At 38.2% G+C, this 24,019-nt stretch overlaps 2 protein-coding genes across 4 annotated transcripts; one reads left to right on the top strand and one right to left on the bottom strand.

Moving 5' to 3' along the window:
- The first annotated feature begins 23 nt into the window (after positions 1-23).
- LOC133638633 (cleavage and polyadenylation specificity factor subunit 7-like) lies at positions 24-18,708 on the top strand. 2 transcript variants are annotated; one of them, XM_062031437.1, is made up of 9 exons: positions 24-223; positions 571-654; positions 2,436-2,636; positions 10,956-11,059; positions 11,142-11,287; positions 13,260-13,581; positions 13,694-13,782; positions 15,838-15,982; positions 16,058-18,708. In XM_062031437.1, the coding sequence occupies exons 1-9, from the start codon at positions 206-208 to the stop codon at positions 16,230-16,232; spliced, it is 1,284 nt and encodes a 427-aa protein (XP_061887421.1). In that variant the 5' UTR covers positions 24-205; the 3' UTR covers positions 16,233-18,708. The 2 variants fall into 2 exon arrangements, with proteins under 2 accessions (XP_061887421.1, XP_061887412.1); XM_062031428.1 differs by having other exon boundaries at positions 26-223; positions 16,055-18,708.
- Positions 18,709-18,853: 145 nt separating this feature from the next.
- Positions 18,854-23,475, bottom strand: LOC133638644 (DNA-directed RNA polymerases I, II, and III subunit RPABC5). 2 transcript variants are annotated; one of them, XM_062031458.1, is made up of 3 exons: positions 23,323-23,475; positions 21,571-21,676; positions 18,854-19,107 (listed from the first exon to the last, which is right to left on the bottom strand). In XM_062031458.1, the coding sequence occupies exons 2-3, from the start codon at positions 21,663-21,665 to the stop codon at positions 18,999-19,001; spliced, it is 204 nt and encodes a 67-aa protein (XP_061887442.1). In that variant the 5' UTR covers positions 21,666-21,676; positions 23,323-23,475; the 3' UTR covers positions 18,854-18,998. The 2 variants fall into 2 exon arrangements, with proteins under 2 accessions (XP_061887442.1, XP_061887433.1); XM_062031449.1 differs by having other exon boundaries at positions 23,317-23,465.
- Positions 23,476-24,019: the final 544 nt, after the last annotated feature.

A 24,019-nucleotide genomic window follows, 5' to 3' on the forward strand; every position in this document is an offset into this window, starting at 1 on the left:
GTTTTAACTGTTAAACTGTTAATAACACCGCCATATGTACATGTAGAAAAGTTGTTACTAAACCAGCTCGTTTTTAATCAGATACATTTTAATACTAACGTATATGGTATGTTTACTAGTAACCCTTTCCACCATGTTTGACCCATGAGGCTCATGGGAAAATAAACGAGTGGTTATTTTGTTGCGAGCCGGTCACATTTCGCAGATGCACGTGACCAGTCAGGTAGGTTAGCAACAATAGCATCAGCGGACCATAAAAGCGAAACTGCAGAATTGTAAATAACACGTGCTTGTTTTCATTGAGCTGCTTTTTCTCAATTTGTCGTTAGGTCGTGTTAGGCTTACACTAATTATAACGCCTATCTATGTCAATTCACCGCCGTTTCTCCATTAATTCCAGTGTAACGTTAGCTACCGTTAGCAAATGTGCTACAATTTAAATCGTGAGCTAGCATTGTTTATCGTTCCCCAATGCGCCGCGAGTGAATGTGCAAGTCTAACTTCAACCGCTTCTCAATAACATTTAACCAAGAAAGTGCATTAGCAACATCGTCCGTTGAATGATCACAGGCCCCGGGGATGGCTGCAGCCGGGCCGAGTACATCCAGAAGGGGTGCCATCGTTCTCCACTCTGACGCCAATCCGAACGACGAGGTAATACTAGCTTTTGCTGCAAGTACATTAACCAAACGTTTTTTGTTTCTATCTGTGTACAGCTCTGGTAATGGGTACATTCGCACCCACCCGCACAAATGTACTTCAAAATGTAACAATCAAAAATAAATATGACATTTTTTTAGTTTACTAGGGCATGCATATAAAATATGCATAAGTTTGACCATTTAAAATCAACGATGATTAAAGCTGCAAGCAGCGATGGACGGGACCGACTTTGAGGGCTCATACAATCCAAACCGGAGCAGTAAATGATAAATGTCTTTCATCAACTTTTAATCAGAAGGGTTCAATCGCTCTCCTGTACTAATTACTCAACTTTTGTTTTGAAGGGGGAATTGCAAACTTCCTGTTGATTTTTGCTGGGGGTTGTCAGTGTATGAAATATGGGTTTAAGTGAAACCTACATAGAGGTTTTTGTTTCATGTCTCTACGACATTCCTACTGGGAGTTAGAGGCAGTTGTGTCTGTGTTTTCTTCCTAGGGGGCGCTAGAGCGCAATTTTGAGTTTTGGGGTTTGGTTTTTTGATTAGATCGCAATTTTCGCCAGTCCTGATGTGTGTGTCCAATTTGGTGAGTTTTGAAGCATGTTAAGGGGGTCAAATTACAGCCCAAAGAGGCGGCGGTATAATAATAAAACGCTAGAAATACAATAGGGTCCTCTGTCCCAAAGGGACTCGGTCCCTAATAAAAAGGAGATGCTTGGAAATAGCATAAAAATGCCCCAAAAACTTGGAAAAACACGATTCATAGTGTTACTTATTGGTGTAACCATCATGAGCGTTCTGTTCAGGTATATTTCTTTTATATTTTGATAAATTATCATATTTATGTGTACAGCTCCACTAATGGACAGTGGAGTGTTACTTTCAAAGGCAAAATGTAAGTATTGCTAGAAACATAATTTTATATGGGACTTTGTTGTATTTTATGTATAGTACATGTTCCAAAAAGCATAAAACACCACCAGAATTAGAGATATTACAAGTCAAAGTGATGAAGCTTAGTGTTACGCTCATGACTTGCTGTAACTAAACATTACCCTATAAGATGAAAGCAATTGCATTTTATTGATATTTGAAATGTATTCAATGTTTATAAATTAATATTTAAATATACTAAATGTAAAAAAGGTAATAAATATTAAAAATAAGATCATTAAATGAAATCTAGTTTGATTACGCCATCATGAGCGCAACACAAGGTTGTAAAAGTTTCAACTACAATTCTAAATAAGATGATACACACAGCTTAAAGATTGATCAATACCTATTTAAATTTAGTAAAACATAAATATGATGATTTATCAAAATATAAAAGAAATATACCTGAATAGAACGCTCATGATGGTTACACCAAAAAGTAACTCTGTGAATCGCGTTTTTCCAAGTTTTTGGGGCATTTTTATGCTATTTCCAAGCATCTCCTTTTTATTATCGTTGATTTTAATTGTCAAACTAATGCATATTATATATGCATGCCCTAGTAAACAAAAAAAAAAAGTCATATTTATTTTGATTGTTACATTTTGAAGTACATTTGTGCAGGTGGGTGCGAATGTACCCATTACCAGAGCAGTACACATCTGGAAGTAAACGTAGTGCAAATGTTTATATGGAATATTTTTCTTCATGCAAAAAGAAAGCATTGGAATTATTTGATCCACTATAAGTCTTAAGAAAATGTGGACCCTAGTAATTTATACTGCACATAAACACAAGATGACTCAAATGTCTTTTTTCTCCCGAATTCCATTGCAGGATTTTGACAGAATTGATGATCTGTTTGATGAGGCCGTGCTTCCGGATTCAGTTGATAAGGATGAGGACATGACATCAAATGCAGATGCTGGAAGGAAAACGCCAACAACAGCGGAGAATGACGGAGATAATGTCAAGACGGGCTTAAAGGAGCCAAATGAGCCGCAAAAATTCCCTTTATACGTAGGACCTTTTTCCTGGGTGAGTTACACATCACGATGTATATTAACACAAGCGGATGCATTTTCACGGTAGCCACAATACTATAAGGAATGTGATGTACTGTAAATAAAAGCGCAAATTGTTGATTTCGGTCTCAAGAGTAGGTATGTGTACCGAATTTGGTACTTTTATTGGCACCGACCTAATTCCGAAGCTGCAACCGGGTGTTGATTCACATAAAATACATTTTCTGTGACAACAAAGAAAGTATGCCTGATAGATGACACTAAAACCTGGCGGTTTCAACACCTCCAAATTTGGTCATGGAAACTACAGCTAAGGTGCCTGTTACAGTTAAACAGCTGGTGTGTACAATACTTACAGTACAAACACTTTTTAAGGCGCAGCAAAAGACTAGATTCAGCTTCATGGAAAAGGCTACTCCCTGAGTAGGCAACACATCTAACATATTGAAATTGCAACAGCATGGAAAGTGTACTACAAAATACTTGCAAATGAGACTTAGAACAGTAAGAAATCAAGATATAACGACGAAACAGCACAATTATCATTACCATTGTAAATATAAAATTACAACATGTAGATTATAATAAACAAATTAATTTACACGTGAATACATACAGAAGTACCGTAAATTGGTACAGATGAGTACCGGTGTCGATTTTCAGGTACTGTATTGATTCAAATATGAAATGTAACCATCCCTACTCAGGAGACCAATTTGTAATAAAAATTGTACCTAGAATTCAGTTGGAGTATGTACAAATGGGTATTTTAGAATTTTATAGTTGAAGATAATTAGTGTATAACAATGTACATGGTATATTGATTTATTAATAATTGTCTTTTCACATTCCGTTGTAAAAGGGCCATTACACTGAATCAGTGGCATTTGCGTCCCATAGAAATGAAATGTAGAAATGCATGACAAAATTAAATGTAAAACAACGTTTCATTAAGCCAAGTGTCCTGCACAGTGATCTCATGACATATTTATTAGTAAATTAAATTTAAAACATTAATATAAACTGCTTTGAACTTTGGGGGAAAATAGCATTTGTTGCCTAGCCATGCTTCCTAAAATTAGACTTTACCATGAAATATAATAATTTAAATCCTTCTGAAATGTTTTTTTTTTTTTGCATATTTATATAACTTGTTATCCCAACTATACTTAATTTTCTTTAATTAAAAAATTAGTTTATCTGACTTATGTTCACGCGTGCCTGGGTTTTCACCTGTTAACATGCTTTAAGCATAACACCATGTGGTTATAATTTATTTGCTAATTCTATGCCATAAACTCAATCCTGTTGCTTTCAGTTCTGTTACTCGAATAGGTTATCTTTTAAGGAACCTTGAGCAAAAATTAAATAGTGGCTCGAGATTCCCTAATACACAGGTTGAGTAGTTCAATATTTGTATTATCGATATTAGAGTTGAGAAAATACAGAAATTAAGTTTAATTTAAGACTTTAAGACGTATATATGTTATATTTTATATCGCTATATTTAGTCTATTTATACTGCATTGTCCTTTCCATCCTTACACTTTCCATCATTGTAACTGAGCTACTGTGTTGAACAATTTCCCTTGTGGATCATTAAAGTTTGTCTAAGTCTAAGTCTAAAACAACCAAAATTCAGTGGAATGACCCCAAAGTTTTACTGATCAGGGGCCGTACTTATCAAGCTTCTTAGAGTGCCATTTTACACTTAAGTCCTGAGAATTTGCGAAATTTAGTCCTACTCTCAAACTTAAGAATAAAAGCTTTTTATCAACGTTCTTAAGTCTAAGAATCACTCCTAGTCTCCACGATATTTAAGAGACCTTCAGAGGTGTCTTAAGTGGTTAGGAGTTGCCAGCAGTGGATGGCACTGAGGCGAGAGAGACGTGTGCGAACGTTCAGGGAGCGGAACGATGTCCTGGATTTGTTTGATGACGAGCAGCTGATCAAACGGTATCGTTTAGACAGAGCGGGTATTATTTTTGTCACAGATTTAATACTTTTCGATTCCTTGTTGATTTCTGCATGTGGCTGCAGTGGGCTAGTATATATAGAGCCACCCACACCAGTTTCAAATTAGTTGCCTAATTAATGAATTGGAAAGAAAATTTTATGAGAGTAGCGAATGTGTGTGGCCGTGAGGTGAGTGACGTCAGTGAGTGTGTGGGCGAGACAAGAGAGGGAGCGGTAGCGTGAGTGCCGGTGGGGACTAGTTTGTTTAGTATTATTTTGTAGTTTATTGTCAAAATATACACTCCCATTGTCCACTTAAATATTTCCAAGATATTTCTTTATTCTTAGACAACGGATTCCCTTCCGTGATTGGTCATTTCTATGGACACAGAAATGACGTCACCTAAAATTACGTTTACGGCACATAGTAATGTCGTAATTCAGCTCTGAGTGTGACACTTAAGATTCAGTCCTACACTTCGCTGAAAGTGTGAGTAAGACGCTTGATAACTAACTTTTAAGTGCAGCTTTCAGCGAAGAATTTATTTACTCTTAAGTCAACTCTTAGCAGACTTCTTAGGAGTAATTCTAAGAAGCTTGATAAGTACGGCCCCTGATCATGAAGTCCAGGATAAAAGCCGTCTATTTTTCATATCAAATTCCAAATATTCATACTGTTTACGGGGGCAATACCTGAATACCAACACATTTTCATGCTTCATAAATGGGTTGCTCGGGTTTAAGTATGGTTAACACATAAAATGTGCCTCTGGCAAAACTATTGCGATTAGGGGGAAAATATATATAGCGTCAAGACAGTGCCAAAATTCTCAAACTAATTTTACGTGCGCCCTGACTCATTAAACGCTTGCGTGTCCTTGTATAAACATGTATATTTAATGACAAAATACACTAATATTGGGTTATTTTGACTAAAGACTAAACTTCTTCAGAAGTGACACACAACAATCTTTATTCATCCCACAATGGGGAAATAATGTGGTTGCAGTGCAGATATAAAAAGTCCACAAAAATAAGGTAAATACAAACCCCGTTTCCATATGAGTTGGGAAATTGTGTTAGATGTAAATATAAACGGAATACAATGATTTGCAAATCATTTTCAACCCATATTCAGTTGAATATGCTACAAAGGCAACATATTTATGTTCTAACTGATAAACTTTTTTTTTTTTTGCAAATAATCATTAACTTTAGAATTTGATGCCAGCAACACGTGACAAAGAAGTTGGGAAAGGGGGCAATAAATACTGATAAAGTTGAGGAATGCTCATCAAACACTTATTTGGAACATCCCACAGGTGAACAGGCAAATTGGGAACAGGCGGGTGCCATGATTGGGTATAAAAGTAGATTCCAAAAAATGCTCAGTCATTCACAAACAAGGATGGGGCGAGGGTCACCACTTTGTCAACAAATGCGTGAGCTAATTGTTGAACAGTTTTAAGAAAAACCTTTCTCAACCAGCTATTGCAAGGAATTTAGGGATTTCACCATCTACGGTCCGTAATATCATCAAAGGTTTCACAGAATCTGGAGAAATCACTGCACGTAAGCAGCTAAGCCCGTGACCTTCGATCCCGCAGGCTGTACTGCATCAACAAGCGATATCAGTGTGTAAAGGATATCACCACATGGGCTCAGGAATACTTCAGAAACCCACTGTCAGTAACTACAGTTGGTCGCTACATCTGTAAGTGCAAGTTAAAACTCTCCTATGCAAGGCGAAAACCGTTTATCAACTACACCCAGAATTGCCGTCGGCTTTGCTGGGCCTGAGCTCATCTAAGATGGACTGATAGAAAGTGGAAAAGTGTTCTGTGGTCTGACGAGTCCACATTTCAAATTGTTTTTGGAAACTGTGGACGTCGTGTCCTCCGGACCAAAGAGGAAAAGAACCATCCGGATTGTTATAGGCGCAAAGTTGAAAAGCCAGCATCTGTGATGGTATGGGGGTGTATTAGTGCCCAAGACATGGGTAACTTACACATCTGTGAAGGCGCCATTAATGCTGAAAGGTACATACAGGTTTTGGAGCAACATATGTTGCCATCCAAGCAACGTTAGCATGGACGCCCCTGCTTATTTCAGCAAGACAATGCCAAGCCACGTGTTACATCAACGTGGCTTCATAGTAAAAGAGTGCGGGTACTAGACTGGCCTGCCTGTAGTCCAGACCTGTCTCCCATTGAAAATGTGTGGCGCATTATAAAGCCTAAAATACCACAACGGAGACCCCCGGACTGTTGAACAACTTAAGCTGTACATCAAGCAAGAATGGGAAAGAATTCCACCTGAGAAGCTTAAAAAATGTGTCTCCTAGTTCCCAAACGTTTACTGAGTGTTGTTAAAAGGAAAGGCCATGTAACACAGTGGTGAACATGCCCTTTCCCAACTACTTTGGCATGTGTTGCAGCCATGAAATTCTAAGTTAATTATTATTTGCACAAAAAAAATAAATTTTATGAGTTTGAACATCAAATATCTTGTCTTTGTAGTGCATTCAATTGAATATGGGTTGAAAAGGATTTGCAAATCATTGTATTCCGTTTATATTTACATCTAACACAATTTCCCAACTCATATGGAAACGGGGTTTGTACTAGGGCTGTCAAAGTTAACGTGATAGTATTGCGTTAACTGTCATTTCCTTTACTGGCGCACATTTTTTTACTGCACGATAAACGCATGTGCATCCTGTCTGACCCTCAGTCCATTCCATAGTGTGGGAAAATGTATCTGCGTTCAGTTACTGTTGAGCCACAAGCGGGGGGGAAATAGTAAGCAGAAATGGAAAAAGAAAAAGTACATTATAGAAAGCCCATGTCCAAAGCCACAGCAAGTCGTTCTCCCTAAACAAGACCCATTTTCATCCAGGATCGCCGTGAGCCATCATCACTGGAGCAAATGCCTGCTGCAATGCTTGCATTCGGAAAGGCAAAGTTTCACTTGTATGTTTGGATTATAGATTAGTGCAATGATAACAAAAAATATAGATTCTTACTGTAACTGGTTTAGTAAGATGGGATACAAGCTAAGAAGGAAATAAAGACGGTAGGCAGGAAGTCAAGAGGCACTTTTTTAATTGTCATATTTTTATTGTTATCAAAACGTGTCAAGACCCCGCTTGTCAAAATAAAAGCGCTACTTATCACATCTGGTCCAACTAGTCCAACTAAAATGAAAGATGTGCTAAATGGTAAATGGGTTATACTTATATAGCGCTTTTCTACCTTTAAGGTACTCAAAGCGCTTTGACACTATTTCCACATTCACCCATTCACACACACATTCACACACTGATGGCGGGAGCTGCCATGCAAGGCCCTAACCACGACCCATCAGGAGCAAGGGTGAAGTGTCTTGCTCAAGGACACAACGGACGTGACGAGGTTGGTAGAAGGTGGGGATTGAACCAGGAACCCTCAGGTTGCTGGCACGGCCACTCTCCCAACTGCGCCACGCCGTCCCCACATTACATTATCATCATGCTTTGTTTGAAAATATGTTTTGTAAGGTAATCTGTGATAGTTCAACCTAAATAAAGCCTAGTACATCAGTTGAGAAAAATTGTCTGGCAGGCTGAAATATTGTGTATATTTGTTTATAACCCATTCTGGTTGATAGTCCTCAGAATGTTTAGCGGGCTGAATATTTTTAATTATTAAATAGCCTGCTCAGTGGCCTTGTGGTTAGAGTGTCCGCCCTGAGATCGGTAGGTCGTGAGTTCAAACCCCGGCCGAGTCATACCAAAGACTATAAAAATGGGATCCATTACCTCCCTGCTTGGCACTCGGCATCAAGGGTTGGAATAGGTGGTTAAATCACCAAAATGATTCCAGAGCGCGGCCATTGCTGCTGCTCACTGCTCCCCTCACCTCCCAGTGGGTTGAACAAGGGGATGGGTCAAATGCAGAGGGTAATTTCACCACACCTAGTGCAGGGTTTCCCGCAGCGCTTTGTTGTTAAGGCGGCTGCCTTAACAACAAAGAGCCACCTCCTAAACTAAAGTCGTAACAAGTTGCTCAGCTTAGTTCTGCCTCTGTCACCCAGCTTTGTCCCACCCACAGAACCATCTGATTGGTTACACGCAGAGCGGTAACAGCCAATCAGCAGTGTGTATTCAAAGCGCATGTAACAGCCAATCAGCAGTGCGTATTCAGAGCGCATGTAACAGCCAATCAGCAGTGCGTATTCAGAGCGCATGTAACAGCCAATCAGTAGTGCGTATTCAGAGCGCATGGAGTCAGTGCTCCTGCGGTGGAGTGAGCAGATAGGTGTTCAGCAGGTAAGGCAGCGGACTCTCCCCAAATTACCGTATTTCCTTGAATTGCCGCCGGGAATATAGTGTTCGCCTGCCTAGAATTACAGCCGGGTCAAACTCGTTTCGCAAAATAATTAGCGCATGCTTGGCACTTCCGCCGGGTCAAATATGAGTCATTAAATGACTCCCGCCTCCTGGTGGTAGAGGGCGCTAGTGATCCTTCTTGCGACTACCAGTACTGCAGAAGACCGGTGCTGCAGAAGAAGACAACAAGCAGCATGCGTGAGCCGAGATCGTTTGCTTGCACTTTTACCATGGAGGATAATATCTAAAATAAAACAGTTTTCTAAACTGGACTTTCAATCGAAGCAGGAGGTAATAATTAAAGGAATATCTCCAGAGACTTTTAAAACGGAAGAAAGATAAGGAAGACTGCCTTTGATCGGAAGCAGCTGCACATGGACATCATTTATAACTTAAAGGTAAGACCATATTAACGTTTTTTTTATTAAATGTGCTTTTCATGATAAGGTAAGCGCCGGAGTGAGAAGAAGTTTTAAAATAATTAGTGCATGCTTGCCCATCCCGCATGCTTTTGGTAAGCGCAGGAGTGAGACGAGGTTTTAAATTAATTAGCGCCCCTGCGGCTATTCAAGGAAATACGGTATAATAAACACCTCCCAGTCAACTACGAGTAACATCACTATGAGCCCGTTGACGTTCTAGAAATATAAGCGGCAGCTCAGCTCGCTCGCAGTCCTTGAGGTGAAGGCTAATTAGCTTTTAGCATAACGTTAGCTCTGTGTGTGTGTGCGTGCGTGTGTTACGGACAGCAAAGCCCTGTCTGTCTGAGAGAAAGACAAGCATTATTGACCTACAGTTAACAACTAAGTTATTTCACTTTACCTTTTTCTGTGTTGATTGAGCTGTGTTGAAGCAGCAAAAAACGATATGTTAAATGAAGAGTTTCCTGAAGCTTTCTCTGATAGTTGATATAATAATGTAACTGTATCATACAGCCTACATGAACTCCATGGTGTTCAGGGATGAATAGTCTCTCCTATTGCTATTGTACTATTTTTTCAGCTATAGTTACATTAATCATTAGTAATGGAGCAGCCTAGTTTTGAATGGCAGGGTCCCTGCCATCACATGTTGATAAAAATATAACCTTTACATAATAAAAATCAGCTACAGGCTTCCCAAATGCTGTAATAAATTAAGCATGATGAGTTGAACATACTGTATGTCTCAGCATGTGGCCCCACTTTTAACTCTTTTTTTTCAAAAGCTTTTTGCAAACGCTTACTTACAGTATGTCATTAATTTGACTTAGTAAGTCATTATCTTGACTTACTAAGTCATAATAATGACATACTTAGTATCTCAGGTAACTAGGACTGTTTTGTTTTTACTTTACAGAAAAAATATCGATATATATATATCGTATATCGTCATTCAGCAAATGGAGCGGAAAACACAACCAAAAATTGTAGGCTATTTCACGCGACAAAGCCGACCTATGTCACCACAGTCTGTAGTCTATTGCCCCCCAGGCTATGGTGGCAGCGACGAGGTGGAGACGTGATGGCGACAGTCCGAGTTACACCGCCGGAGAGACACCACCTTAACTAACACATTTTCTGGGGGAAACACTGTAGTGTGTGTGTGTGTGTGTGTGACTATCAGTGGTACTTTAACTTTAAATAGATAAATAAATACTACTTTGATGTCATCTAACGTGTCCTTCAACAGATCCCGGTATTGTGACCAAAATGGTCAGTCCTTCTGCCCAAGGAGTTTGCTGGCCTATTTGTTTATTTTTTTCCTTAGGCGTTTGTTGCAATAAAATGGCGGGGAAAAACTAAAGTTGCATCAAATTCTTCTTTTCAAAATGGCACAGATTCAGTGGAATGGCATTGCTATTGTCCAAATACCACTGTCCTTTACTTTATAGTTTGTTTTCCCATGGGCAGGTTTGGAGCTTATTAACCTTTGACTTCTAATACTGTTTATACAAACAAATCAATAAAGGTAAACAGTACTTATGCTCTTCTCTTTCCCATTTCCCCATCTTTTTGTACCATTTAGTGGACATCTGACGAAGACGTCTTGTCTGTGGCCCAAAGGTTAGACGTAAGGGATATCGAGGAGATCAAATTTGCAGAGAACAAAGCAAATGGCCAATCAAGAGGGTATGTAACAAGTAGATGTTCACACTTAGTTCACTTTCATGACCTCAAATATGTATGTTTCTTTTCATCCTCTCTTTTATAGCTATGCAAAGTTGGTGGTGACTTCAGGAAGGTCCGCAAAAATATTGTTGGATAAAATACCACAATGTACGATGGATGGGGAAAAAATTGACTGCCGCCTTGCCACTCAGCAAAACTTAACTGTGTTCGAGTATGTTGCAAACAAACGTAAGAGTGCCACCATTTTCTCACACTAACAATGACCCTTTTTACACTGACCACCAAATCTGATTTTTTTACCCCTCAAATGACACAGATCTGATTTTTTTTGCCAGTCTAAATGCACCAAAGTGCTTCAAATCAGATTTTTTTTTCGCAACAGATTCAGGCCACATCAAGAGGTAGTCTGAATCTGATCTTTTCAAATGTGACTTCAGTCTAAACAGCAACGCGACCTGAATACGACTTTTGCGTCATCTTTGGGCAAACTACCAGGGGTGTAACGGTATTGTAGATACCACAGTATTTCAGTTTCAAAGTCTTTGCAATATTACTGTGATGCCTGGCGGTATCAAACAAAATTTGGTGTGTAGTGTTTTTTTCTGGCGCTTTGGCCAGGTCTGGAAATAAACTACATCTCCCAATATCCTTTGCGCAGCGCCCAAGTGTTTGTCGTCGATGAGAGGAATTATTTGGGGGTTTTTTTGGGCATTCCCTGAAAACTGTCATCAAAATCTATGTATAACTATTTGAGTTATGTTGCTAACAAACAGAAAAACAAACCCTGGCGAAAACATAAGCTCTTTAGCTGAGATAAGAAACTCTGCGTTTTGCAAAGCAATAGTTTCGTCTCGAGCGTTTCCAAGGCGACACACAACCAGACAGTCATATCGTACCGTACGGAGGTAATCACCAAAAAAATGCTCAATGCGGAAAATATGAGGAAACTGAAAAACTACTTGATAAATCCTCAATTCATCCATCCATGTTTTCTCATCAACTGTCATACAAAAAATATATTTGAAGCCAGCGAACCAAAACATCAGTTTGTGTTATTTACAACATTAAAAGTTAAATTTGTAATTAATTTTTCTGAGAGACAGCATTTTCCAGGCTTATATAAACATGTCTCCTGTCAAGTATACTGCCTGTCAGAAAGTAAAAGTTGAAAGACAATGAAATGAACATAAGTGTTGTACACTGGATGTTTACATTGTCACTTTAAAGAAATGCAGCTGTAAGTCTTTTTTTTTTTTATTTGCTTGAAACGGTGGACGTCCCGACACAATTCTTTGTGCTTAAAAAAATCATATTTGTATTCATAAGATTAGATAATTTTAGCATTATGTTTATGGTTAACTTACAGTAAGTGTGTTTATCTTAAACATTTCTGCCAATTCATTTTACACACTAACATTTTTAAGTCTCTTTTATTTTTTTGGACATATGCCACAATAATATCATACCGTGGCCTTAATACCATGGTATTATCGTACCGTGAGATTTTGATATCGTTGCATCTCTTTGAGCTTCGTCATTTGTGTGCACGGTGAAGGACGCACCCTGCCAGCGGATGTGGATACTACATCACAACATCTGGTTTCGATGAGCAAAGTCTTTTTTCGGTGGCTGAATATTTTTAAGACCTATATTTTGATTCCAAAGAAATAGCGATTGTTGAAGAACTGGAGTTGACGTTGTGGCGTATTTGCTTATAGGTTACATATATTGCGTAAGTTGTTTACGTAAGTGAGTTGAAGAATAAAGCTAACATGGATTCACGCTGATGTGTTGCCTCTACTTAACAGCTCTAAAAAGATTCAAACTCTCCCAAATATATTACATTATATACATCCATTCATACATTATATTACGGTACTTGTATTTATTTTTACGTGAAGAAAACACACATTTTTAAGGTGTGGTGACTTATTTTATTTAGTAGTAGCGACTTTCTTGTTCATTTACGGAATCTGGTCAACTTCCTTTGTTTTCTCACTTTATCAAACTGTGCATACAAGTGATGTCGAGGCCACTTTGGGGCCTGTACATGTTCATGGTGGAATCTGATAAAGATCACATTTTGCTTGCAGTCTAAATAGTCAGCTGGAAAAAATATTTTCCAGCTGACTATTGACCTGCAGTGTAAACGTAGTGAATGATATACTGTACATCCACGTGACTTAAGTGCTTTTCATAGGCTTCCCAATGCGCAGTAATTCCAGGGACTGTGATTCGCTGGAGAGTACGCCATTACCCCGGAACAACCACCCTCCTCGCAGTATACCCCCTCACTTCCCGCCGCATCCCCTCGGCAACATATTTCCCTCACATTCCAGCCCTTTACTCGCCCATCCACCACCTCCCTTCCCACCTGTGCCCCCCAACATCTACCCCCCTCCTTTGTTTCCTCCTCAACTTTTCAACGCTCCGAGACAGCCGTCTCCAAGTCTGCATATCAATCCAGCCTACATCTCACCACCACCAGAAAGACACAGCAGGCTTTCTTACAATATGCAAAAGTGAGAATGCGATCAATTTCACACCTTTGATAAAGTTGTCTAAGACACAAAAATTATTTGTTTGATTAATTTGTCGCTGTTGTAAAAATATCTTTGTATTTTGCTGACAAAGGGGAGACAGGGATTATGAGGAGCTGTTGAACAGAAATAGGGCTGTGGCTAGCAGCGCCATTACCAAGGCCGTGACCGGCGCAACAACCGGTAAGTACACCTCATCATATTTAGGTTATGCTGGAAATTACTCTCATATTCTTCAGTCTCTCATTAACGCATCAAATGCCCATGTGTGCAAGCACGACGCTAACAATACTTGGATAAACTGCCCGGAATGCGTTGCAACAGATGTTTCATGGATTTTGAGTCATTCTTCTCTGCTTATAGATTGTGTTCACATTTTTGTTCAGATTAATGAGAATGGATCAATCCGCATTGTTTTTGATACATTTGTAAAATTTGCAGGAGTTTACAAAAAAACAACAAAATAAAAACTATTTAAATAGCCCGACCCATCTCACATTGAATAATTTAGAGTACGGCTGTATTTAGACCTGGATCGATATTCAATAAGTCAATTAACCGACTCTAAAAACTCTTAAAAGACTCTTGAACACATCATAGTAATCCCCTCAATTCCCCCCAATAACAGATTACCGTATTTTTCGGATTATAAATCGCAGTTTTTTTTTCATAGTTTGGGGTGCGATTTATACTCTGGAGCGATTTATGTGTGAAATTATTAACACATTACCGTAAAATATCAAATAATAATAATTATCTCATTCACGTAAGAGACTAGGCGTATATCAGCAATCGTCACACACACACGTCAACCAATAAAAATTTGCCGGGGGCGGGTCATGGCAGAAGTGCATTGTGAAAAAAAAGATACTACCTGCTCCTGCTTCCGTACCTATGAAAATTGATCATTTCAACATTGGCGGTAACTTATAAAAACTGAGAAGGGCTGAACAAAAATGGCACCGAAAAGTAAATCATATACTGCAGGTTACAAGCTGGAAGTAATGAAATATGCAGCAGAAAACTGCAATCGAGCAGCAGAAAGAAAGTTTGGAGTAAGCGAGAAACTTGTAAGGGACTGGCGAAAAGCGGATGCTACTCTTACTGAAATGAAGAAAACTAAAAAAGCTAATCGCGGGCTAAAAGCTAGGTGGCCACAGCTCGAGGAACGAATTCACAAATGGGTGTTTGAAAATTGCCTTTCAAATGTCTATTATTGGTGTTGGATTTTATCAAATAAATTTCCCCCAAAAATGCGACTTATACTCTAGTGCGACTTATATGTTTTTTGTACACTTTAAACACAATATAAAGTCCTATACAGTCCTGTATATTAAAGAAACATAAGTGGGTCATGGATCAACTTTCTATTTAATTACAAAATCAGAACAACGAGCTAGACTGTCCTCATATAATGATAAATAATAAATGGGTTATACTTGTATAGCGCTTTTCTACCTTCAAGGTACTCAAAGCGCTTTGACAGTATTTCCACATTCACCCATTCACACACACATTCACACACTGATGGCGGGAGCTGCCATGCAAGGCGCTAACCAGCAGCCATCAGAGGCAAAGGGTGAAGTGTCTTGCCCAAGGACACAACGGACGTGACTAGGAAGGTAGAAGGTGGGGATTGAACTCCAGTAACCAGCAACACTCCGATTGCTGGCACAGCCACTCTACCAACTTCGCCACGGCGTCCCAATATGCAGCTGCCCTGCCAATGCGCACACACTCTAGTCCTGTGGTGCACTCACGGTTTGAAATCACAAAACTCATTAACTTTGTTAGCTGGTCAGTGCAATGATTAGGAATAAAAAAAAAAAAAAACACTTTACCTTGTTGGTTAATCTTCTTGGTGTGCGACAAGGGAGGGCGAAGGATGGAAGGCATTGTCGACAACACTGTGGATACTTCCTGAATGTTTCAAACCACACATTCCTTGATCCATTGTGTTACTTTATCATTACAAATACATTTCATGATTTATTTAAATGTCACAAAATTTCATACAAATCAAAAAGCTTTTTGGTGCATGTTTTCCATTTTTTAATGTACTGTTGAAGCATTAAAGAATATTTCAGAAAAAATACATTGACATAAATAAAAGTAGGTTGTGACATGACTGACTGATGGAAAACTATTTTATAAGGGTTTTTTTCTACCTCAATATGTGTGAGCTGCATATTTCAGCTGTTTGCTGCATGTGTTCATTGCCGACATTGTCTAATGCAGGAGACCTGCGGGTAGCCATGGAAACGCTGTTAACGGCCATCGCCATCATTAAGCAGTCCAGAATATACGGAGATAAGCGCTGCCAAGCCCTGGTCACCTCCCTCAAAGACTGCCTGGTGTCCATCCAGGGAGACTCTGGCCACAGGTTTTTCAGCGCCCCAACACAATCACATGACATGAATCACACACAGTCTAATAATCCCTGATTGATTTCCAGCAGGAGTAGCAGTCATTCAGACACCCGGGTCAGAGATCGGGAGCGCCACAGAGAGGAGTTGCCTAGTTGGGAAGGAGCCGGAACATCCCGGAGGCACAGGGAACGTTCCCGGAGTCGAGAGAGGGAAAGGGAGCGCTTGCGGGACAGGCACAGGGATCAGAGAGACCGCTACCGCTGACTCGGTAAGATTGTATCGTCACAGCTTCGTGGTCCACTTTGACATCGCAACACATAAAACGTCACATCCAACCCAGAGGAGACTCCCTGATGATGCTGTCTGTTAGCATTTCTCTCACAATAGCCTTTCACTTCTTTCTTCTTTTTAAGACCATGTTGATTGCAGAACGTATTGACAAACTGATACGCCTACTTTCTGGGGTCTACTCATGATTCGGTAACTAACACTAGAACAAGGGCATTTGTTTTTAATCGACACTCCTCTTAAAAAGTGAGGGATATTAATCTGGAATTTCAGGATGAAGCTACAATGTATGTAATTAATTTGGAATGTCCAACTGTTCAAAGTTTTAGTATTAGTTTTAAAACTCGCTGATCTCTAACAAGGATGGCAAAATCCCTACAAGGTGTCTGATCCTTGAATGGATCAATGATCAGTGTAGGTTTTTTGCTTTGGAATTTTATTTCATGATTGGGAATTGAAAAACCAAAAAACATTGGATTACAGTCATCCCTAGTCTCAAATATTGTCTTCACTACATATTTAAATTTTTAAAGCCTATTGTACAATTTCTTGTTCCTAAATTAAGTCTTTTAAAGCCTAAAAATGGCTAAATATACAAAAAAATATCAATACAGTAGTAGTATTGGCCACGAGAGGAGAGCACATCTACCAGAGTGCATTGTCTAGTATTGTGGCTACTGATTGGCTCAGCCTCAGGCAGCATTACTATATTGGCTTAAAAGAGTATAAAGGTAACTAAAGGGCATTAATTCATGTCTGGAGGGCTTTGATGTTGAAAAATGGATCTTGAATGTCAAACAGTTTTTTATACTCTACTATTAAAACATTTTGGTAAATTGGTAAATTATACAAACTTCGCGGAAATTAATTTATCACGGCCATGTTCGGATCCAATTAACAGCCATAAACAAGGGACGACTATTTAAATTTCATTTTGGGAAAGAAAAAGTATTAATTTGGGGGTGAAAAGCGTTTTTCTATTCCAGTGCCGAAGAGCAATAACAAGATGTAAAAATTTGTAATTTGACATTTTTATTTATTAAATATTTATATCGACATAAAACTGAAAAATTGACCAAAAACTTTTTTTTTATATATTTTGACACCAGAACTGGAAGTTGGTCATCAAAAATTAGACCATGGACTGGCCTGTAGGGAAAAAACAGTTTGACGTTGTATTGTTTGTCTAAAAGATCATGGATCAATTTTTTTTTTTTTTATATACATTAACACAGGATACAGTTAAGGCTATTATTAATTGTTTAGTTTGATTAGGAAAAAAAACTTTGATTTATTTTCTGTTGCTTCGAATAATCGTTTAACTGTATTTATAAAAATGTATCAAATTCAAAATGTAGTGTTCGGAACTTTAAAAGCTTAGTGTCATCAGCATACACTGAGAGACTGGAGGTGCCTTTCTGTAATAAATGTATTGATCCATACATGTCTCACACACCTCTTATTACCGTTCAGCTCCTTGTTAGAGAACAGCAAGTTGTGTAAAAAAATATAGTAGTGAAACATTTGGGCTTAGAAAATTCATACTTTACCTGTAAAGGTTATAGTGCTTTTTAGATTCATCCTGTATTCAATATCCCTAACTATTTGTGAGTAGTGTACGTCATAAAGGTTCCTTGAAATTATTTAAATGTATAAAATGCCACCAATGATTAGTTTTGAGAACACTTATGTATCGTGCTTTCACAAAGTAATCGGACTACTTCAATTTTGGTCACATTTATGTTGCATATTTAAACAAAGCTGTAAGCATGATTTTTTTTTTTACCCTTTAAAACCAAATAACTAGACCTAATAAAACAAAAGATGTATTTTACTTTTTTGGCAATCTTTGCAATGACTTAAAATTGAACTCAGCCAGCTGTTTTATCATGTTTACACTTTGCATGGAGTTAAATCCAGTTCAAAGGTAGTGCACAATTAATGTGAAAAAATTGAGTGACGTCTGAATACTTTTTTTTTTCTCTGTAATATGTTCCTAAATGTTTTTAGAAAATATACTTTCCCCCTCTAGACACTGCTGTTGAAGTGTTCAGGGGAGTTTTCTTTTTAGTTTCTGCACAAACTTGTAAATAGACTTAAAAATGTTGAGTCTGTAATTGTTTGTCAACTCTTCACAGGATATGTTGTGTGTAGGTTAATTCAGATTCCAATCATACCTGCCAATATTTGCATTTGAAAATACTGAAACGCACCCTGCAGACTACACCGCACTGACGTTTGTGCCGGCCGCTCCAACAATGCCCAAGTTTTTTTTTTGTGGAAGTAAAACGTGCACAAATGGGAGGACGGCAGGTCAAAAAATATGGAAGTTTCCTGGAAAAACATGTGTTGCCAAGTATGATTAGAATCCTTGCATGTGCAGAGACCTGCAAATGTATATAACATGTCATGTTCATCATTCTTTTGTAATATAAAACATCCCTAAAATGTACCCATGTTTTATTTTTATTTCTCAGTTTTAAATTCTTTTTGGTTTGGCAACCCGAAGTTTTACCGAAAACTCAGAATTTTGAATGATACTTTTCCACAAAAGAAAATGTAATTGACTTTGGATATACAACTGACTTACACAGAAATAAATGTGAAATTTACCATCTTTATTCAGAAAAACAATATTTCAATGTGTATACTGTAGTTAAAGCAACATTCTTGTCATTTGACATCAAAATAAAAATAAGACATGTCCAAGCGCCAAACATACATAAAGAAAGCAGTTTTTAATTACTTTTCCAGGGGAGCATAATTCAACAACTTCTCAATAAGATCCACATGAGAGAGGAGCATCCTTCGACAGCAGTATCTCTTCAAGCCCAGGGCATCTAGAGCATCACTAAATGGGTGGGAAAGAAAAAAAAAAGTTTACAATCGCTGAGAGCAACATAATGTTAACGAAGCAGCCGACGAACAATACTAGCGTCCTTATATAAATAAAACAAGTATCGCAAAGTTAATTTGATCAGAATTGCACAATGTTTACAAGAAATTCTTAAAAACACTAAATTTCGTTCATTTCACAGCAACCAGGTGAGTACTATTTTTAAATGCATTTCACAAGTGTTGGAGGCAAATTATAGACTAGGCCAGAAGTGTCAAACTCATCTTCATTGAGGGCCATAACGGGAGGGCTGTCTTAACAGTGAATAGTATACAGTATGAATATTAACAGTTATTAAATAATTGCCTATGTTCACATACACTGTAAAGATCTGCAAATTATGCAATGAAAAACAGACCGCTCTGTTGCCAGAATTTTACCATAAAATCTACGGTTGTTTTTACGGTGTATTACTGTAAATGAAAAAATAGTACCAGTTTACAGTAAATTTAGAGCAACTGAGCTGACAGTTTTTACCGGAAAAACTATGGTGGTGGGTTGTACAATGCATTACTGTAAATTAAAAAAACGGTACCAGATTTGTTACAGTAAAATCCTTTGTCATTTTTAAGGTGTACTATTTGGTGGATAACTAACTTTGAAATCATAAGTCAGTCAGATGATTTATTTTCATTTTAACAAGCTTTTTTGAAAGTAAAATAAAATATCTGTAACAGATACAGTCATGGCCAAAAATATTGGCACCCCTGCATTTCTGTCAGATAATGCACCACTTCTCCCAGAAAATTGTTAAAATTACAAATGCTTTGATGTTTATTTTGTTTGCATTGAAACAACACACAAAAAAGACAAATCTGATATTGTACATACGGTAACTCCAAAAATGGACTGGACAAAATTATTGGCACCCTCAACTTAATATTTGGTAACACACCCTTTGGGGGGAAAAAACTGAAATCAATGGCTTCCTGTAACCGAGTTTCTTACACCTTGCTACTAGAATTTTGGACCACTCTTCTTTTGCAAACTGCTTCAGGTCTCTCAGATTTGAAGGGTGCCTTCTCCCAACTGCTGTTTTTAGATATCTCCACAGATATTCTATAGGATTTAGATCTGGACTCATTGATGGCCACTTCAGAACTCTCCAGCGCTTTGTCTTAAGCCATTTTGTGTGCTTTTTGAAGTATGCTTTGGGTCGTTGTCCTGCTGGAAGACCCATGACCTCTGACGGAGACCCAGCTTTCTGACACATGCCTCAAAATTATTTGGTAGTCCTCAGATTTCATGATGCCATGCACACAGTCAAGGCATCAGGTACCAGAAGCAGCAAAGCAACCCCAAAACATCAGTGAACCTCCACCATGTTTGACTGTAGGAATGGTGTTCATTACTTTGAAGGCCTCATTTTGTTTTCTGTAAACAGTGTGATGATGTGCTTTACCAAAAAGCTCCACTTTAGTCTCATCTGTCCACAGGACGTTCTCCCAGAAGGATGTTGGCTTCCTCGGGTACGTTTTTGAAAACTCCAGTCTTGCTTTTTTGTCTGTGTGTCAGCAGCAGGGTCCTCCTGGGTCTCCTACCATAGCATCCCTTTTCATTGAGATGGCGACGGATAGTGCGAGCTGACACTGTTGTACCCGCCGGTGTCTGCAGGTCAGCTTGAATTTGTTTGGAATTGGATTGAGGTTCTTTATCCACAATTCTAACAATCCTTCGTTGCAGTCTTTCATACATTTTTCTCTTCCGTCCAGGGAGGTTAGCTACAGTCCCATGGGCTTTAAACTTCTTGATGACATTGGAACATTTAGATCTCTGGAGATGGACTTGTAGCCTTGAGATTGTCCATGCTTTTCCACAATCTTGGTTCTCAAATCTTCTGAGAGTTTTTTGCTCTTCTTTCATTTCTCCATGCTCATTGTGGTACACACAACACAAAGGTTAAGTCAACTTTTTTCCATTTTTAACTGGCTGCAAGAGTGATTTATATATTGCCAGCACCTGTTACTTGCTACAGGTGAGTATAATTACAAATTAAAGGAGCATCCCATGCTTAGAATACAACTATTTCTTAAAATTTTGAAAAGGTGGCAATCATTTTGTCCAGTCCATTTTTGGAGTTCTGTGTAAAATAATATAAGATTTGGCTTTTTTGGGGGTGGGGTTATGTGTTTCAATGCAAACTAAATAAATAAACGCAGGGGTGCCAATATTTTTGGCCTTGACTGAAGGTGTAAAAACTATATTTTCGAATGAATCGCAATACTCATTTGTAACTATTCTTAATTGATAAAAAAATAAAGAACATTTTTAAATAAAGTGAAACATTTTTTAATGTGTCCTGTCCTTACACAGTCAAAATGGGCATTTTATTCGAGCAAGAATTACTTGGCACTTACTACTACTTAATACAAACGTATTACACATTATGGAACATTTCAAAATGTCGTAATGTCTTACCCTTCTGTGTACTCAGCCTGGAGCAGACCAAGGTACATCTCCCACTTGTTACCCACGATCTTTCCACAGGTGAAGCACCGGACTGGGATGATCATTTTTAAGATCCCTGAAAACAAGCACACCTCCCCCAACTCAATACATACGGTAATTAAAAAGTGGACAGGAGACACTTCACATGCACAAATAATTATTGAATTAACAGCCAGTCAGTCATGTATTTATTGTCCAGGGTGTACCCTGCCTTCCGCCCGAATGCAGCTGAGATAGGCTCCAGCACCCCCCGCGACTCCAAAAGGGACAAGCGGTAGAAAATTGATGGCATCTATAATTTGCAATGCAGTACAATTTTATGTTAACAACCCGCATGCGGCTCTTTAGTGCCGCCCTAGTGGCTCCCTGGGGCATTATTAAAAAAGGATTGAAAATGGAAAGAGATGGGGAAACATATTTTTTTGTTTTAGTATGTTATTTGTTTGAGGACAAACATGACACAAATCTTCCCAATTGTTAGAAACCCCACTGTTTAATATGTTTGTGTTTATGCTTCACTGATGAGAGTATTTGGTGAACATTGTTTTGTCCTAATTTCGCCGGTTCTTGAACTCGCATTAGTGTGGACTGTGACGCAACAGTTTACATGTAAAATCTTCCACTCGTTTGTCTCATTTTGTCCACCAAAAGTTTCATGCCGTGTGTGAATGCACAAAGGTGCGCTTTGTTGATGTTATTGACTCGGACTGCTAATCAGGCATATTTGGTCAGTGCACGACTGCAAGCTAATCAATGCTAACATGCTATTTAGGCTAGCTGTATGTACATATTGCATCACCATGCCTCATTTGTAGGTATATTTGAGCTCATTTAATATAGACATAGACAAACTTTAATGATCCACAAGGGAAATTGTTCCACACAGTAGCTCAGTTACAATTGATGGAAAAGATGGAAAGGACAATGCAGGTATAAATTAGACTAAAAGCAATATAAAATAACATATAGACGTAATATTTAAATATATGTAAAGTATAGCATATATACTGATATTATGTTTATATCATATATATAACAATTACCATGTACAATACTACAGTAATATCCTTTACTTTTATCCTCTTTGTATATAATTAACTTTTCCATGTCTCATGACACATTATCATATTTGCTGCATTTCTGATAGTTGTTTGTGTGCCATGTTGTTCCAGACCACAGCAAACATTACCTCCATTGCCAAAGATTGTAATAATTATATTAAAAGAAGGCAGCCTTAACTTGGACACACACATGTATACCTTTGGCCATTAAAAGCCAGTAATTTCCAAGAGTTTTCTCACCTTGAGTAGCTTCTGATTTACTAATGGTTTCTTAATGTTGTAAAAATGTGTAGAATAAATATTAAATGTCTGTCAACGAACATTTGCTTCAGCCTGCGACACAGTTATTTTGATAGTAGGCTAATATAGCTAATATAGACGCTTACGTCATGTGTTGACTTCATTATAAGACTTATATAAGGCTTTTAATTATTTGCGGCTCCAGACAGATTAGTTTTTTGTATTTTTGTTCCAATATGGCTCTTTCAACATTTTGGGTTGCCGACCCCCGTCTTACAGCGTGTTGCTAACATGGGTTACCTTGTGTTTAGCTAACAACAACCCACGCTGCTGTTAGCACGAACGCAAGCGTTATCTCTTATCAAATACCCCTAAACATCTGTCTAAATAAAATATAACCCTTTACTCGACTCACCCTCACCGGTTCAGTTGCTCTCCGCCAAATAAATGACAAGAAAAGTCAGGATGTATGATTAGCAATTCGGACTTCACGGCAGGAAACTTGTGTTTTTAAACACATCACGTGACCGGAAACACTTCCGGCCTGGACCTTCAGAATATTTTTTTTTTTTTTTTTTTACGATACATTCAATTATTGTTACCTAATGATGAATTTATTTGTTAAAACAAAAACCTGTAAAGTGACCTTTTTTCACTATCACCCTCACCGGTTCAGTTGCTCTCCGCCAAAATAAATTACAAGAAAAGTCAGGATGTATGCTTAGCTATTCGGACTTCAAGGCAGGGAGCTTTGTGTGTTTAACTACATCATACTTCCGGTCTGGACCTTCAGAATAAAATATTTTTTATTTTTACGATACATTCTATTATTGTTACCGTAATGATGAATTCATTTGTTAAAACAAAACCTATCAAGTGACGTTTTTTCACTATCACCCTCATCGGTTCAGTTGCTCTCCACCAAATAAATGACAAGAAAAGTCAGGAGGTATGATTAGCTATTCGGACTTCAAGGCAGGGAATTTGTGTGTGTTTAATCACATCACGTGACCGGAAACACTTCCGGCCTGGACCTTCAGAATAAAATATTTATTTTTTTACGATACATTCAATTATTGTTACCTAATGATGAATTCATTTGTTAAAACAAAAACCTG

Source organism: Entelurus aequoreus, linkage group LG02, assembly GCF_033978785.1.
Source record: "Entelurus aequoreus isolate RoL-2023_Sb linkage group LG02, RoL_Eaeq_v1.1, whole genome shotgun sequence".
In the NCBI taxonomy this organism is placed as follows: domain Eukaryota; kingdom Metazoa; phylum Chordata; class Actinopteri; order Syngnathiformes; family Syngnathidae; genus Entelurus; species Entelurus aequoreus.